Source organism: Peromyscus leucopus, chromosome 1, assembly GCF_004664715.2.
Source record: "Peromyscus leucopus breed LL Stock chromosome 1, UCI_PerLeu_2.1, whole genome shotgun sequence".
Lineage (NCBI taxonomy): Eukaryota > Metazoa > Chordata > Mammalia > Rodentia > Cricetidae > Peromyscus > Peromyscus leucopus.
In genome coordinates this window covers 85,120,692-85,135,204 of record NC_051063.1, presented here as the reverse complement: position 1 = coordinate 85,135,204, position 14,513 = coordinate 85,120,692, and the positions used below count along the sequence as shown (strand labels likewise).

At 44.1% G+C, this 14,513-nt stretch overlaps 1 protein-coding gene across 2 annotated transcripts in view; it reads left to right on the top strand.

Moving 5' to 3' along the window:
• The first annotated feature begins 188 nt into the window (after positions 1-188).
• Positions 189-14,513, top strand: part of Acsm5 (acyl-CoA synthetase medium chain family member 5) — a 28,166-nt gene continuing 13,841 nt past the window's right edge. The window contains exons 1-5 of one of the 2 annotated variants that reach the window (XR_005092952.1): positions 189-436; positions 2,319-2,537; positions 5,949-6,159; positions 10,368-10,575; positions 12,855-12,998. Coding sequence is in view for 1 of the 2 variants with exons in the window: in XM_028867807.2 (XP_028723640.1) it covers positions 2,346-2,537; positions 5,949-6,159; positions 10,368-10,575; positions 12,855-12,998 (755 nt within the window). In the remaining variant the exon portion in view is untranslated. The remainder of the gene's footprint in view (positions 437-2,318; positions 2,538-5,948; positions 6,160-10,367; positions 10,576-12,854; positions 12,999-14,513) is intronic. The other variant, XM_028867807.2, reaches the window with a different exon arrangement.

The window sequence follows — 14,513 nt, the reverse complement described above, 5'->3', positions numbered from 1 at the left end:
CATTCACTTTCCATCTTTAAGCTTGGAGATGGGGGGGGGGAGGTCTTCAAGTAGGAAACAGACAGGGTCTGGCTTTGTGTCCTTTCTGTTAAAGCAGGGCAAAGTTCTTATTCCATTTTCAGGCTGTTGGCCTGAATTCCAGGGAGTAAATGTTCTAGTCCTGAGGAGGCCGAGTCCAGGTCAGGGTTCGGCCTTGTCGGCACTGTGTGCCAGGGAAACTGGCAGGGAGCCGCTTTCACTGGTTCACGATGTCCTGACTGGTTGAAAGCTGAAACTACATGTCCCTGGCTGACTTCTAATCCTCTCCCCAGGCTGTGTTTGGGGCTAAAGCTCTGGGTCAAAATCCTTTCTTCAGCCTCTGCGTGAACTTCTCAGGAGCCTTCAGGTCTGCCCTGCTGCTGAAGAGGAACACAGATACCTTGGATTTTAAATCAAGGTAACTGAACAAGAAATTCTTCACTGGCAGGTGTCACTTGCCCAGAGGTCTTTGGTGATGTAGTCAAGGATAGGCACAACATGAAGTGACCTTAGGAAAGTGTGGGAAAGGCCTGGAGAGTCTGGAGTTTGGCCACCAAGGAGGGAAGAAGCCAAAGGAAAATGTGTGGGACAGAACACAGGGATGATGTTGGGGATTGCTAAGCACCAAACCTAGGGTTAGCAGCTATGCAGAGCCTGAACTCAGGCTTTTCTGGAAAGTGAGGCTTGGGAGTCGCCTTTCCTCTTGTGGAGAGAGTACCATTCTCGGTAGAGTTGTCTATAAGGCTTAATGAAGAGCTTTTTTATAATTTTTATTGTTGACTAAGCATATGCTATTATACATTATAATGGGTTTCACCACAGCTTTTTCGGACACATATAAAATGCTTTTTCATAATAATCATCCCCATCCTCACCTTTTCTCCCTCTCTGCCACCACCAATCCCCTTCTCCTCAACTACTCACTCTGACATTTTTGTTCTTTTAAGTTATTATTTCTGGAACCCGTGCGTTTAATAAGGGTTGCTTACAGGACCATGAACGGTTAGTTCCAGAAGCTTGGGCAATCTATCGGTGTGAAATAAGAACAATCATTCATTCAGTGGTTGTGGGAATGGGTTTCTCCTGTTGTTGAAACACATTGTCATTGTTTAATGTTGCCCTGTTGTGTTGTCACCAGAGGAACTTGGCCCAAGGGACCGAAACCGGGAGTGTCACCACTCAGGTGATATATCTGGCATCCTGGGAACATGCAGAGTCACACTCACAGATGTGAGCTGGGGCTCCACATCTGTCACAGACTCTGGAGACCACCTGTGTTTCAAGGCCCATGCACTGCCCACTGGCAGCTCCTGGCACTTGACACACAGCTGAGCTAAACCTAGCTATGCATATTAGTGTGAAGTGCATATTGCATTGCACTTGGTGCAAAATACAAATATCTCCTAAATGATTTCTCCTTACAGGAGTGCCATGTTGAAGCGATAATGTTATTCATGTGCTGGTTAAGTAAGAGATATCACTCTAATTAATGTCTCGTGTTTCTTTTTACTTTTCTGCATCTAAGTGGCAGAAAGCTGTGAGTTGCATGTGTGGCTAGTAATTTGTCTCTGTTGGGCAGTGTTGGGCTGTTTGAGGTGACAGCTATGTTAATTACACTGACCTACCATCACACACAGCACAAAGGAGCTGAAATGTCACAGTGTGCTCCCTAAATCTGTGTAATTATAGATCAATTAAAACAGTTAAAATACCTGTGAAGGGGCTAGGGAGATAATTCAGTCAATAAAGTGCTTGTCCTAGAAGTATGAGGACCTAAGCTGATCCCCAGAATCTACATGGAAGAGCTGGAGATGGAGGGTTCGTAGGGTGTGCTGACCAGTCATCCTAGCCAAACTGGTGAGTTATAAGCCAGTGAGAGACCTTGTCCCAACAACAACAAAAGGGGCTAAGGAACAACAGCCAGGGTTTTCCTCCAGCTTCTGCATGTACATGAACACATGTACCTGAACATATATGTGCACCTGAACACACAAAATACACATTAAAGTTTTTTTTATTACAATAGCAAAATTACTGCTATTGGGGGATCCCTTTGAAGGCCTGAGTTTTGAGAAGTGGCCTCTGAACGGATGACCTCAGATACATGCAGACCCCCACACAGAGAGAGGTAGGAGGGGACTTCCGGTTCAGAGAGGAGACTGTGCCAATGTCCGTCACAGCAGAATGAAGCCAATGATGTGTCCCACAGCTGGTATGAGCTATGCCCCTCTCAGGGTTGGTCACAAACCTCAACCCAAATTCAAGAATTCAAGACTACAGTCTCTCCTCTTTGGTGACAGGCAGGAGGCAACAGAAGACATGAGGTTATGGCGGAGAGGCCTGGTCCTCCAGGCTCTGAGGAGTTCCTGGGGAGTCTGCAGGATTCACAGGCAGCCACCACCCCACCTGTCCCTGAGGTTGTGGCCACCTGGGAAGCCATCAGCCTGGGGAGGCAGCCAGTGCCTGAGTACTTCAACTTTGCCCACGATGTGCTGGATGAGTGGAGTCGGCTGGAAAAGGTGAGGCCCACCCTGCCCTGGTGTCCCACCCGGGCATCTGAAGTCCCTCAAACACTGCAGTGAGACTCAAGGCTATAAGACAGGAGCATTTCAACGTGGAGACCTGGGAACCTGGCGAGTTCTAAAACTCGGAATTGTTAGCACTGAAGCCTAAGGGTAATAAATCCGACCCGAGTGGTATGAACCCGACGCACCTGGCACAGGGCTTAAAGTGTCGCTGGTTCCGGAGCTCAAACCACACAGACAGTCACGCTTCTTCATCCTCCTGCTGGGGATCCGCTAAGCAGAAGGGGCTCTGCTTTGATGATATTCCAACTCTCACTCATACACACTTTCCTTCTGAGCAGGAGAAGCAGGAGCTCAAGGTCAAAGCTTTTCACCTAAATGTGAACAAAAACAAATAAACAAACATATTCCATTGTGTGTCTTCCCACCCCCCACCCCCACCCCGAAACAGGGTTTCTCTGTGTCGTTTTGTTGCCTGTCCTGGATCTTGCTCTGTAGACCAGACTGGCCTCGAACTCACAGAGATCTGCCTGGCTCTGCCTCCCCAGTGCCGGGATTAAAGGTATGCACCACCACCGCCCTGCTCATTGTATGTCTTATCTGCACGCGCTTCTTTATTTTCTCTTCTATATGTGCCTATTATGGATATCTCTCTGTATTATATTTGATACTAATGATTTATTGGTAATAAGAGAATATAAATTTTGATTCTAAAGGAATTTTAGAGTTAATTTTATTTGCTTGCTCTAAAAAAGAAAAAAACAAATAAAAAACAACAATAATAACAAAACAGGTCTATGTAGCCCTGACTGGCCTGTAACTTGTTATATAGCCCAGGCTGGCCTTGAACAGACAGAGATCTGCCTGCCTGCCTCCAGAGTGTGTTTCTTTGTTTTTGAGATAGTCTTATTCTGAAATTCAGGCTGGCCTGGAACTATATCCAACTTGTAGTTCAACCTAGCCTTGAATTCACAGCAAGCCTCCTGCCTCAGACTCCCAGGTGCCACGATTACAGGCATGATCCACTGTTCCTATCTTACCTGTGTTACTTTTAACCTTGTCAATTCTGCCACCACCAGAGGCAGGAATACCACACTGCCACTGAATATGGTAAATCGGTAAATTTACCACAGGGCGAGGATGAATGAGACTCAGAAGCAGCCTTTTGAAGTCACCACACATACATTATCCACATACTTATGTGTGCACTTGGGCAAGGTCCCTGAGATCTCTAGGCCTTGACTTTCTCATCTGCAACTAGGAATCAAGGCATCTGCTACCCCAAGCTGTAGCAAGTGATAAACGAGGCGTGTTTGTGACTCATAGCCAGAATGCTCCATCCTTAGCTATCTGCAAAGAGTGAGTTCTTTTTTTTTTTTTTCTTTCCCTTCTTTGCCTTTCTTTTCCAGTGTAAAGTCAAGAGCCTTGCACCTGTTAGGCCAATGTTTTATCTAGCTTTCGAATTTGGAGTTTTGTTTTGGCATTTGTCTTGTTTTCTTTGGGACAGGACTTTTGCTACATAGCCCAGCCTGGCCTTGAATTAACGATTCTTTGGCTTAACTCCCCAGTTGCTGAGATTAAAGTTATCTGCCCCAATACCTGACCTCTTAGAGGTTGTCTGAGCATAAAAACAAAAAATGCAGGAGTAAGTCATAAAAAGGAAATGGGGTTTCCCAACGCTCTCGGCTTCCTGAAAGCCACAGTGACAAGCACAATGCTGAGAAAGACTAAGAATCTGCATCTCCAGACCTCAGCGGAGCCCTGGCAACCCCGTGTTCATTAGAGCAGTCCCTGAACCTCAGCCTGAACAGGGAGCCTGGAGCCATTTTAAGCTTCCCTGTCCTGACCCAACTTCCTAGTCACCCAGAAGCCCTGGAAAACAGCAGCCCTTGTCCCCAGTGGGGCCTGGCAGCCTCAGAAGGTGAAGATTGGTGCCAGAGCTCTTTCAGAGCTTCATTTCCAATAATTACTGTTTGGGGTTGCTCCTCCAATCTTGTTCTTTTACTTTTGAGATTATAATATAGTTACATATCCTCTCCAAACCCTCCCATATATCCCTCCTTGCTCTCTTCCAAACTCATATCCTCTTTTTTTATTGTTACATGCATATATGTATATGCATATGTTCCTAAATATAACTTTCCCAGTCTACACAGTATTACTTGTATGTATGTTTTCAGGGGTGACCATCCGGTATTGCACAGCCAACTGACTTATTGTTACTTTTGCAAGGCTGTCTAGATTTGACACAGCTTGGAACTTAACCAGTAAGAAAAGTCTAGTCCCAGGAAGCCATTTGTCAAAAAACAACTGTAGGCAAATAGTTTAACTTTGTGATTGCATGAAGCAGAGGAAGTGTTAGATGCCCACATGGGAAAAGAAAAATAGGCCAAAAGCTAGTAGAGTAACCGAGAAGCAAAAGAAAGGAAAGGCTAGGCTTGAGAAAGGCACATGGGCTTTGAAAGGCTCCGGTACACTCTAGAGCATCTCCGAAACTGTGGGATTAGATCCTCGAGCATTGCCAGGGTCATGCATGTGCCGGAAAAAAACTATGACAAAGCCCTGGGCAGGCTTTCAGGGTTTACGGCCTTGCCTACTTCCAGTTTGTATTCTCTGTGCATGAGGTGCACTCCTGGATCAGCGATCCTGCCACCGTGCCTTCCCCACCATCATAGACATCGACATTAGACATCAAGTCAAAATGAACTCTTCCTGAAGTTGCCTTAAGGAAGGCATGCCTTAAGGAAATGTCATGGCATTTATATTTTAATCAAAGCAACGATAAGTGATACTGCTATACAACTTATGGGACTACACTAAAGACCAATGTGTTGTGTGCTTTTATGTGGTAATTAGCAGGTGATGTGAGTAACATTTTAATTAAACAGGGAGAGACACAGGACAGCGTAAATCATCCTACCTTTTACGTTCAAAAAGTTGATATGTGAAATTTGCTTAAGTTTGCCTAACTCAACACTGGGAGAATATGTCATAACAAAACTGGCCACTCTCCGAAGTACAAGGAGGGAGCCTTTGGTTTCGTGTTTGGCTGGCTGGCTTTTAGTTTTATGAGGGAGGGTCTCATATAGACACGACTGGCCTTAAGCTCATTATGTAGTTAAAGATGGTCCTGCCTTTCTGATCCTCTTGTTTCTATCTCCTAAGTCCTGAGTAGTTACAGGCATGCTACACAGTACTTGGTTCACTCAGTCCTGGGACTAAACCCAGGGCTTTGTGCATGTAAACAAGAACTCATTGATTGAGTTATATCCTTGGCCCATCATTTTAATTTTTGAACTCGGTGAACACCTAACTATTATAAAAATATGATTTCTTAAAAACAAATGAGCAAAAACACCCAACAATGGCTTCTATTTTTTTTTCCTGGCTGTACCCACTGTCCAGGCAGGGAACCGGCCACCAAATCCTGCGTTCTGGTGGGTGAATGGCTCAGGAGCAGAAGTCAAGTGGACCTTTGAGGAGCTGGGGAAGCAGTCCAGGAAGGCAGCAAATGTCTTAGAGGGTGTGTGTGGCCTGAAGCCTGGAGACAGAATGATGCTGGTGCTTCCACGACTCCCAGATTGGTGGCTGAGCAGCGTGGCTTGTATGCGAACAGGTCAGTGAGCAAGGTTAGGGCTCATTGGTGGGACTGGTGCCGACCACCAGAGCTTGGCAGTTCCCACAAGATTTGGAGGATGGAACAAAGAGAACCCCATAGGGGGTTTACTTTTTCTTTGCCTAGCAGTCACAAACCTGATTGCTTGCAAAGGCTAGACAATGATATGATAATTAAAAGTCAACTGTTAACTGATAGAAACAGATATATGTAGCTGGAGAGTTTCTCTCCAGCTCCCACCAAGCCCTAGCAGTCCCTCAGCCTACTTATAAAATAAACACACAGACTCATATTATTTAAACTGTTTGGTCTAATGGCTCAGGCTTCTAGGTATCTAGTTCTTACATCTTAATCAACCCATATCTACAAATCTATATCTTGCCACATGGCTCGTGGCTTACCAGTATCTTACATGTTGGTACTCATGGCAGTGGCTGGTAGCATTTCTCTGCCTCAGCCTTCCACTTCCCAGAATTCTCTTCTCTGCTTATCCCGCCTATACTTCCTGCCTGGCTACTAGCCAATCAGCGCTTTATTTATACAGAGCGATATCCACAGCAGATGTAGAGATTCACAGCTAAGCACTGGGTGGAGCTTCTGGAGTCCAGTCAGAGAGGGAGGAGGGATTATATAGAAAAGGGGTCAAGATCATGATGGGAAAACCCACAGAGACAGCTGACCTGAGTTAGTTGAAGCATCTTGACTCTGGACTGACAACTGGGGAACTTGCAGGAGACAAAACTAGGCCCTCTGAATGTAGGTGACAATTGTGTGGCTTGGGTAGTTTGTGGGGCCACTGGCAGTGGGACCAGGATTTATCCCAACTGGCTTTTTGGAGCCCATTCCCTATGGAGGGATACCTTGCTCAGCCTCGATGTAGGGGAGAGGGGCTTGGTCCTGCCTCAACTTGATATACCAGACTTTGTTGACTCCCCATAGGATGCCTTACCCACTCTGAGGAGTGGATGGGAGTGGGGGGGGACTTCGGGGGTGAGCGGGAAGGAGGGAAGGTGGAAGGCGGAACTGTGGCTGGTATGTAAAATGGAATAAAAAAATCTTTTACATAAAAAATACCTTAAAAAGAAGTCAACTGTTTAGTAAGGATAGACGTGTAAGGAGACCTTGCAGTTTTTTTAAAGCACCTACTATGTGCTGGGCACTGTGTTAAGAGATTTTTCATAATCAAAACTTTGTTTAAAGTATTGTTTATTTTTGCTACCAAATATCTCACTTTTGCATACTCTATATCTTTTATTGATACTCAAATAAAATAACTCACAACTACATTTCACATTATGATGTGAGGTATAGCCTCCACTCCAACACTGCAAAAGATACCAAATCTGAAGTCAATGCAGGCCTACATCTCTAGATTTTTCTGATATGCACTTGTTAGGTTATAGTGATTGACTTTCTCTTATTGCTAGTTCTGGCTGTCAATCATCTTCTGCCTTAGTTAGGATTTCTATTACTGTAGAGAGACACCATGACCACGGCAACTCTTATAAAGGAAAACATCTAATTGAGGTGGCTTACAGTTCAGAAGTTCAGTCCATTATCATCATGGCAAGAAACATGGAGGTGTGTAGGCAGACATGGCGCTGGCATTATCTTGATATGCAGGCAACAAGAAGTGGACTCAGACACTGAGTAGTAGCTTGAGCATATATGAGACCCCAAAGCCCTCCTCCACAGTAACACACTTCTTCCAACAGGGCCACACCTACTCCAAACTTAAGTACAGTCCCTAAATCATAACCAACGATTAACTTCTATGGGATGTGATAACAGAGAAGTGTAATCAAGAAGCATTTCAGGGCTGCGGGAATATCTCACAAAAACCTGAGTTTGACCCCCAGAATCATATTAAAAAGAAAAAAAGCCCCAAAAGCCATGCTAATATATACCAAGTACCAAGTATGATGGTTCATATTTATCTCAGCTATAGGGATGTAGCATGAATCTTAAAGAGTCTTATTAATAAAATCAAACCTGAAGCCAGGTATCGGGGTAAATGCTGGAAGGTCAGAGAAGTAGAACAAGCCACAGCCACCTCACCTTGCCAATTCCTCAGCTGATCCTGTTTCCTCAGACTGGAAGCCTCTGAATCCTCATCTGAATGGGTCTCAGCTGAACTGCTGCTCAAAAGCCCAGAAGCTTAACCAGCCTCTAGTTCTTTGTCCTCATGACTTACATACCTTTCTGCTTTCTGCCATCACTTCCTGGGATTAAAGGTTCACTTCCTGGGATTAAAGGCCTGAGTCACCATGCCTGGCTGTTTCCAGTGTGGCATTGAACTCACAGAGATCCGGGCAGATCTCTGCCTCTGGAATGCTAGGATTAAAAGCGTGTGCTACCACCGCCTAACCTCTATGTTTAATATTGTGGTTGTTCAGTTCTCTGACCCCAGATAAGTTTATTAGAGTGCACAATATTTTGGGGAACACAAAACCACCACATTTCCTCCCCTTTTTTTGTCTAAAATTAAAAAAAGCTTGTAACTAATACAAGCTTATAACTAATACAAGAAAAACTATATCCAATAAGTATATACAATATATACAGTCAAGAATTATATTAACAATGTCTAGTCCATTAACATTTGACAGATTCAGACAAAAAACTCCATTATATATATTAACAATGTCCAGTCCAGTAACATTTGATAAACTCAGACAAAAAATTTCATTACTTATCCTATTTAAAACAAGTAGTTTGTTTTTAAAAGTAGATTCAATACTTGACCTTTTTATCTTATCATGTTCATAGGGAGGCAAAGACAGGTGGCTCAACAGCTAGCCAGCTTGGCACACTTGGCAAGTTCCAAGGCGGTGAGAGATCCTATCTCAAAAACAGGATAGATGGCATTTGAAGAGTGACACCTGAGGTTGCCTTCTTACATCCTCCACACACACGTGCATACATTCCACCCACACTTACATGAACACACATAAATGAAGAACACCATCCAACTCAGAGTGCTCACACTGGACACTAAATTGTGCAAGCGTTTGGGAGATGGGGCAAGGAGCAGTGAGAACATGAGCTCGGCTCTGGTGTTGTGCTGAACTGAACTTTCCCCCTGCCTCTTGTTCTCACTAGATGTTTTCCTCTGTGAGATGAGTACCTTAAACTTGAGAGAAAATACTAATAATTTGCGTTATGAGATATCAAAGGCTTTCAAATGTCAAGTTTGCCACCCCACCCCCCGCCCAGTCCTTATTCCTTGGAGGTGAATGGAACCTGCCACCCTCAGCACAGCTTTGGTTGAAGCACTGTGGGGGCTCTGGAGTCCCTGCCTGCTATACCCCCTTTATCAGCAAGTGATCCACATACAACAAAAGGATTTATTGCAAAATTTTATTTAAAAGGCATAGAAAACAATGGAACTACGGAGTTGCTAAGGCAATACAGTATAATATATTTAAGATCATGGACTCTCAGTGTCTTAGTCAGGGTTTCTATTGCTATGATGAAACACTATGACCAAAAGCAACTTGGGGAGGAAAGGGTTTATTTGGCTTATATGTCCACATTGTGGTCCATCACTGAAGGAAGTCAGGACAGGAACTAAAGCAGGGCAGGAACCTGGAGGCAGGAGCTGATGCAGAGGCCATGAAGAGGTGCTGCCTCCTGGCTTGCTCATCATGGCTTGCTCAGCCTGCTTTCCTGTAGAACTCAGGACCACCAGCCCAGGAATGGCACCACTCACAACTGGCTGGGCCTTCCCACATCAATCACTAATTAACAAAATGCCCTACAGTTGAATCTTATAGAGGCATTTTCTCAACTGAGGTTCCCTCCTTTCAGATGACTCTAGCTTGTGTCAAGGTGACTTAAATCTAGCCAAGACGGAACAGGTTTTACCACTGCTTTAGCTTCACAGTGCTGGCTTTATTACACATTAGCTATGTACTCTTAGGCAAACCATTTGATTTAGTTAAGGCACAAAAGTCTAAAGACCCATACTCTTTACAAATGTACGGAGCATTTATCACAATAGCATGCATTTCTGAGCATCACGAGAACTAAGTGAAGTAATGTTATAATGTCAGAAAAGTTCTTACCTTAGGCAACATCTTTTTCATTTGGTTGTTACTATTATTGTTCCCTCAGATGTTCCAACCCTCTTCAGCCACTCATTTCTCTGGCCTCTACATTAGAATCATTCTCCTCTCTAACAACCTTCTTTCTCTGTGTGGCCCAAGGTGTGGTCATGATTCCAGGTGTCTCCCAGCTGACAGCAAAGGATCTCAGGTACCGGCTGCAGGCAGCCAGGGCCAAGTCCATCATCACCAGCGACGCCCTCGCTCCTCAAGTGGATGCCATCAGTGCTGACTGCCCCTCCCTCCAAACCAAGCTTCTGGTGTCCGACACCAGTCGTCCGGGCTGGATCAATTTCCGGGAACTCCTTCGGTAAACTGAGACTCTCCAGGAGAGCAGCAATGAGATGGGCTTTGGGTATTTTCCTTTTCATCAACAGGATTGAGCATGAGGGGACTGAATCAGAGAGATACTGGCCAGAGACATCATCCTGTGACCACCTCAGTGTTCAAGGTCACTCCGTTACTAAATGTTGGCAAAGATTGCTAGAATTCTTAGTCAGAGCATGTGAGCTAAACTTTATGATACATTTAGTTCACAAAAGGCTGTGGACAGTGAAATAGCTGCCTTCTTATCAGTGCTTGCTGTCTGCCAGGCACTGTGCTGAATAAGCATTTGCCTACATTCATGTGTGCGAGAAGGATTTAATAAGGCCTGTTCTGTGCTTCAGAACACTGGTGCTCTGGGATTTGGTGCACAGGACACTGTGGCAAGGAAGACATCACCTTGTTTAATCCTTGTAAGGAGCCCCGCAAGGTGTAATCTTCTTTTTACCGGTGAGAAAACAGTGTTGGAAAAGTGAAGCGACTCACCTGAAATGCCAAAAAAGAATAAAGTGAGAATTAGGGTGGGGTCAAGACTGCCGCCCTGTGACAGGGACGTGGTGTGGCAGACACTTACCTGGGGGTTTGAGATTTTTGTCCTGATCAGAGACCAGAATGCCTGTCCTGGTGACTCACCCCTGTCAGCCTAGCACTCGGGAGGCTGAGATGGGATTGTGAGTGTGAAGCAAGCCTGAACTACAGAGCCAGACCCTGTTGCAAAACAAAATAAAAGAACAACAAAATAAGAGAGGAATAATCCAAAACAGGCCACTGAGAGCTGGACTCTTAAGCCTGGAATGGACCAGATGGACCTGAGTATTTGAAATACAAATTGTGCAATCTAGCATCTGGCCTACTTAGCCAGACAGATCTGAACCAGGATCCTAGGAGTCCTCATATCCCCCCCCCCACCCGCTTACATAGAGAAAAGATTTATTTTGCCTCAGTCTTAAAGGTTTCATTCCATGATTGACTGCCCCCTTGAGGAGGCAGTTCATCATGGCCAAAGCATGTGGCATTGCAAAACCAGTTACATCATGAGAGCTAAGAAACAAGAAGGGGAGGAGAGAGGAAAAGAACAAAGCTTACAAGCACCTTCAAGGACATGTTCCCACTGGTCTAAGGCCTTCTATGAGGTCCACTTCCTAATGATTGACACTAGGTTGGATAGAACCAAGTTGAGAACCAAGAACAGTGCCTTTGGGGGACTTCAAGATGCAAACAATAGCATGGGTTGATGTCAGAGGAGTCCTCATTTCTAAAGATCAGCCCATGACATTATGGGGAGCAGTCAGGTTAACCTAGATACATCCTTTTAATTTCAGTTGTCATTAAAATTACCCAAGGTTAAAAAATAATCAGAGTTCTGATTCATTTTTTCCAAGGTGGAGCACAAGTAATGGAATTTCTTTTAAAATTTAACTCAGAGATCTTAAGACCCAGCCAGGGCTGAGACCCATGAGCTAGCCGAGTCTTCAAATCACAGAACCTGGGAAATCACTTAATTTCAAAACCCTAATTTTTGAGAAAACATTTAGAAAAATATCTCTACATTGAGAATTGAGTTAGGGATAGGACTATTCATAAATGAACAGAATTACACACATGAAAATGTGTGTATTCTACCACAAACTCCTCAACCCCACTCAAAGAATATAGGGATCTGGTGTGTGTGTGTGTGTGTGTGTGTGTGTGTGTGTGTGTGTGTGTGTGTGTGTGTGTACATATGTGTTGTTGTATTATGTGGTATGTATGTGAGTGTGTGTGTACTTGTTCATGTAGGTGTGTGCACGTATGTGCAGGACAGAGGTTCCCACCAGGTATTTTCCTCTATCATTCTCCACCACCTTAATTTTTGAGACAGAGTTCACTGAACCTGGAGCTCACCAGCTAGGCAGAATGGTTGCCCAGTGATCTCCAGGAACCCTCTGCCTCTGCATTCCCAAGTCTGAAATTGCAGATGCAAGCAGCTTTTATGTGGGTGCAAAGGATTTAAACTCATGTCTGCCCCTTGTACTGTACTGACTGAACTATTCACCCAACCTTGTGGATCTTTCAAATGAGGCATTTGGGCATTTTGAGCCTCAATTTCCTTGGCTATAAAATTGTTGTAGAGCTAGTGTCTATCTATTAAGGTGTATGCAGATAGTGTTCACACAGCACCTCATGCATGGCATGTTGAAATGGCAGTCCTGCCATTGCGAGAGCTTTGGCACTGCTTGGTGTTTTCATATTAACAGTGTGACCTAGTATTCTCGAATTTTCCAGAGAGGCATCTACAGAGCACAACTGTGTGAGAACCAAGAGCCGAGATCCTGTGGCCATCTACTTCACCAGTGGAACCACAGGGGCCCCCAAGATGGTGGAACATTCCCAGTGCAGCTATGGATTGGGTTTTGTGGCCAGTGGAAGGTATTGGTACAACTTGTCTAGAAGGTCCAAAACCAAGGTGGGTGAGTGAGCAAAGCGGAGGGAGTGAAGGAGGAAGAGCTAGAAATGGAGGTCAGAGGGCAACCAGAGGGTAAGTCAGGAAGGCCTGAAGGCTTTCTTCTGAGGATGATAAAAACTGTTAGATATTTTTTAAATTATATCAAAATATACAACACATTTTCTTTTATCATTTTTCTTAAAAAAACAACTTTCTAGCTGATATATAAAAATTGTTCCTAGTTATAGAACACCGTGGGACAGTTTGAAACGTGTATGTGATATACAGGCTTTAAGTCATGGTAAAACTACTCATGTCCTCAAAGACTGGTCCTTTATCTGTGGTAAAATAAAACCCTCGAGGTCCTTTCTCTTAGGACATCTCATCAGTTTAAGTGTATCGTCTAATAGCATTCTACACGCTCACATTTTTGTGCACCCATCCCCAGCATTCTTCTGCAGAACTAACTTTCAATCTTTTCAAGCAGAGAATCTGGATCCCTTATATAACAAGCTCCCATCCCCCCCCTCCCCTGCCTTCCTGGAACTCCTGTTCTGCTTTCCATCTCTATGAATCTGAGTACTCCAGACACCTCCTGTGAGCAGTGCACGATTTTGAAATTTACTCCTTTCTCCAGGACAGCGTCTTCAGGGTTCATCCGTTTTCTCTGAGTTTTCCTTACATTTACTTTTTAATTGGCCTACAAGGTACAGGATGTCATGATGGCCTTTTCAAACACAGTGTGTTTCAGTAGATTCTCCTCCTCTCTCACCTCCCCCACCCCTGCTACCTCTGCAACACCCTGTCACTGGCTGTGGGTCCTTTTGCCCACCTCCCATCCCCCCTCGTCACTTGTTCTTAGATCCTCTTGTTGTCATTTCTAGTTTGGCAGGTTTCACATATACTTATGTGTATACATGTATACATCACAGGCTAGGAAATACATATGAGAGAAAACATGTGGGTTCTCTCTTTCTGAGATTGAGTCTCTTCACTTAATATATTTTCCAAATCCATCCATTTTCTTGCCACGTGGCCTAGTTATCCCTCTCCTGGGCAAATATTCAAAGACTCCATATCCTACCACAGGAATACTTTGCACATCCATGTTTCCTGCCATTTTATTCATGGTAGCAAGGAAACAGGACCAGACTATACACCCATCAACAGAAGAATGGCTAATAAAAAAATGTGACACATATTCAGAGTGGTATTTTATTCAACTGTACAGAAAAATAAAAATTTCAGGGAATTCTCCCTACCTTTTATGATTCAAAGGGATTCCATTGTATACATAATACATTTTCAAATCCACTCAACTGTTGGTAGATACACTCAACTGTTATGGGTTACTTCTATATTGTACCCATGGTTACTTCTTTGTCTCTCTGAAGTAAAATTGCTCAGTCATATGACAATTCTATGTTAAGTGTTTTGGTTTACTTAAGAAATATTGGATATTTTGAGCAGAGGTGTGACATGATCCAATTTAGTTTGTA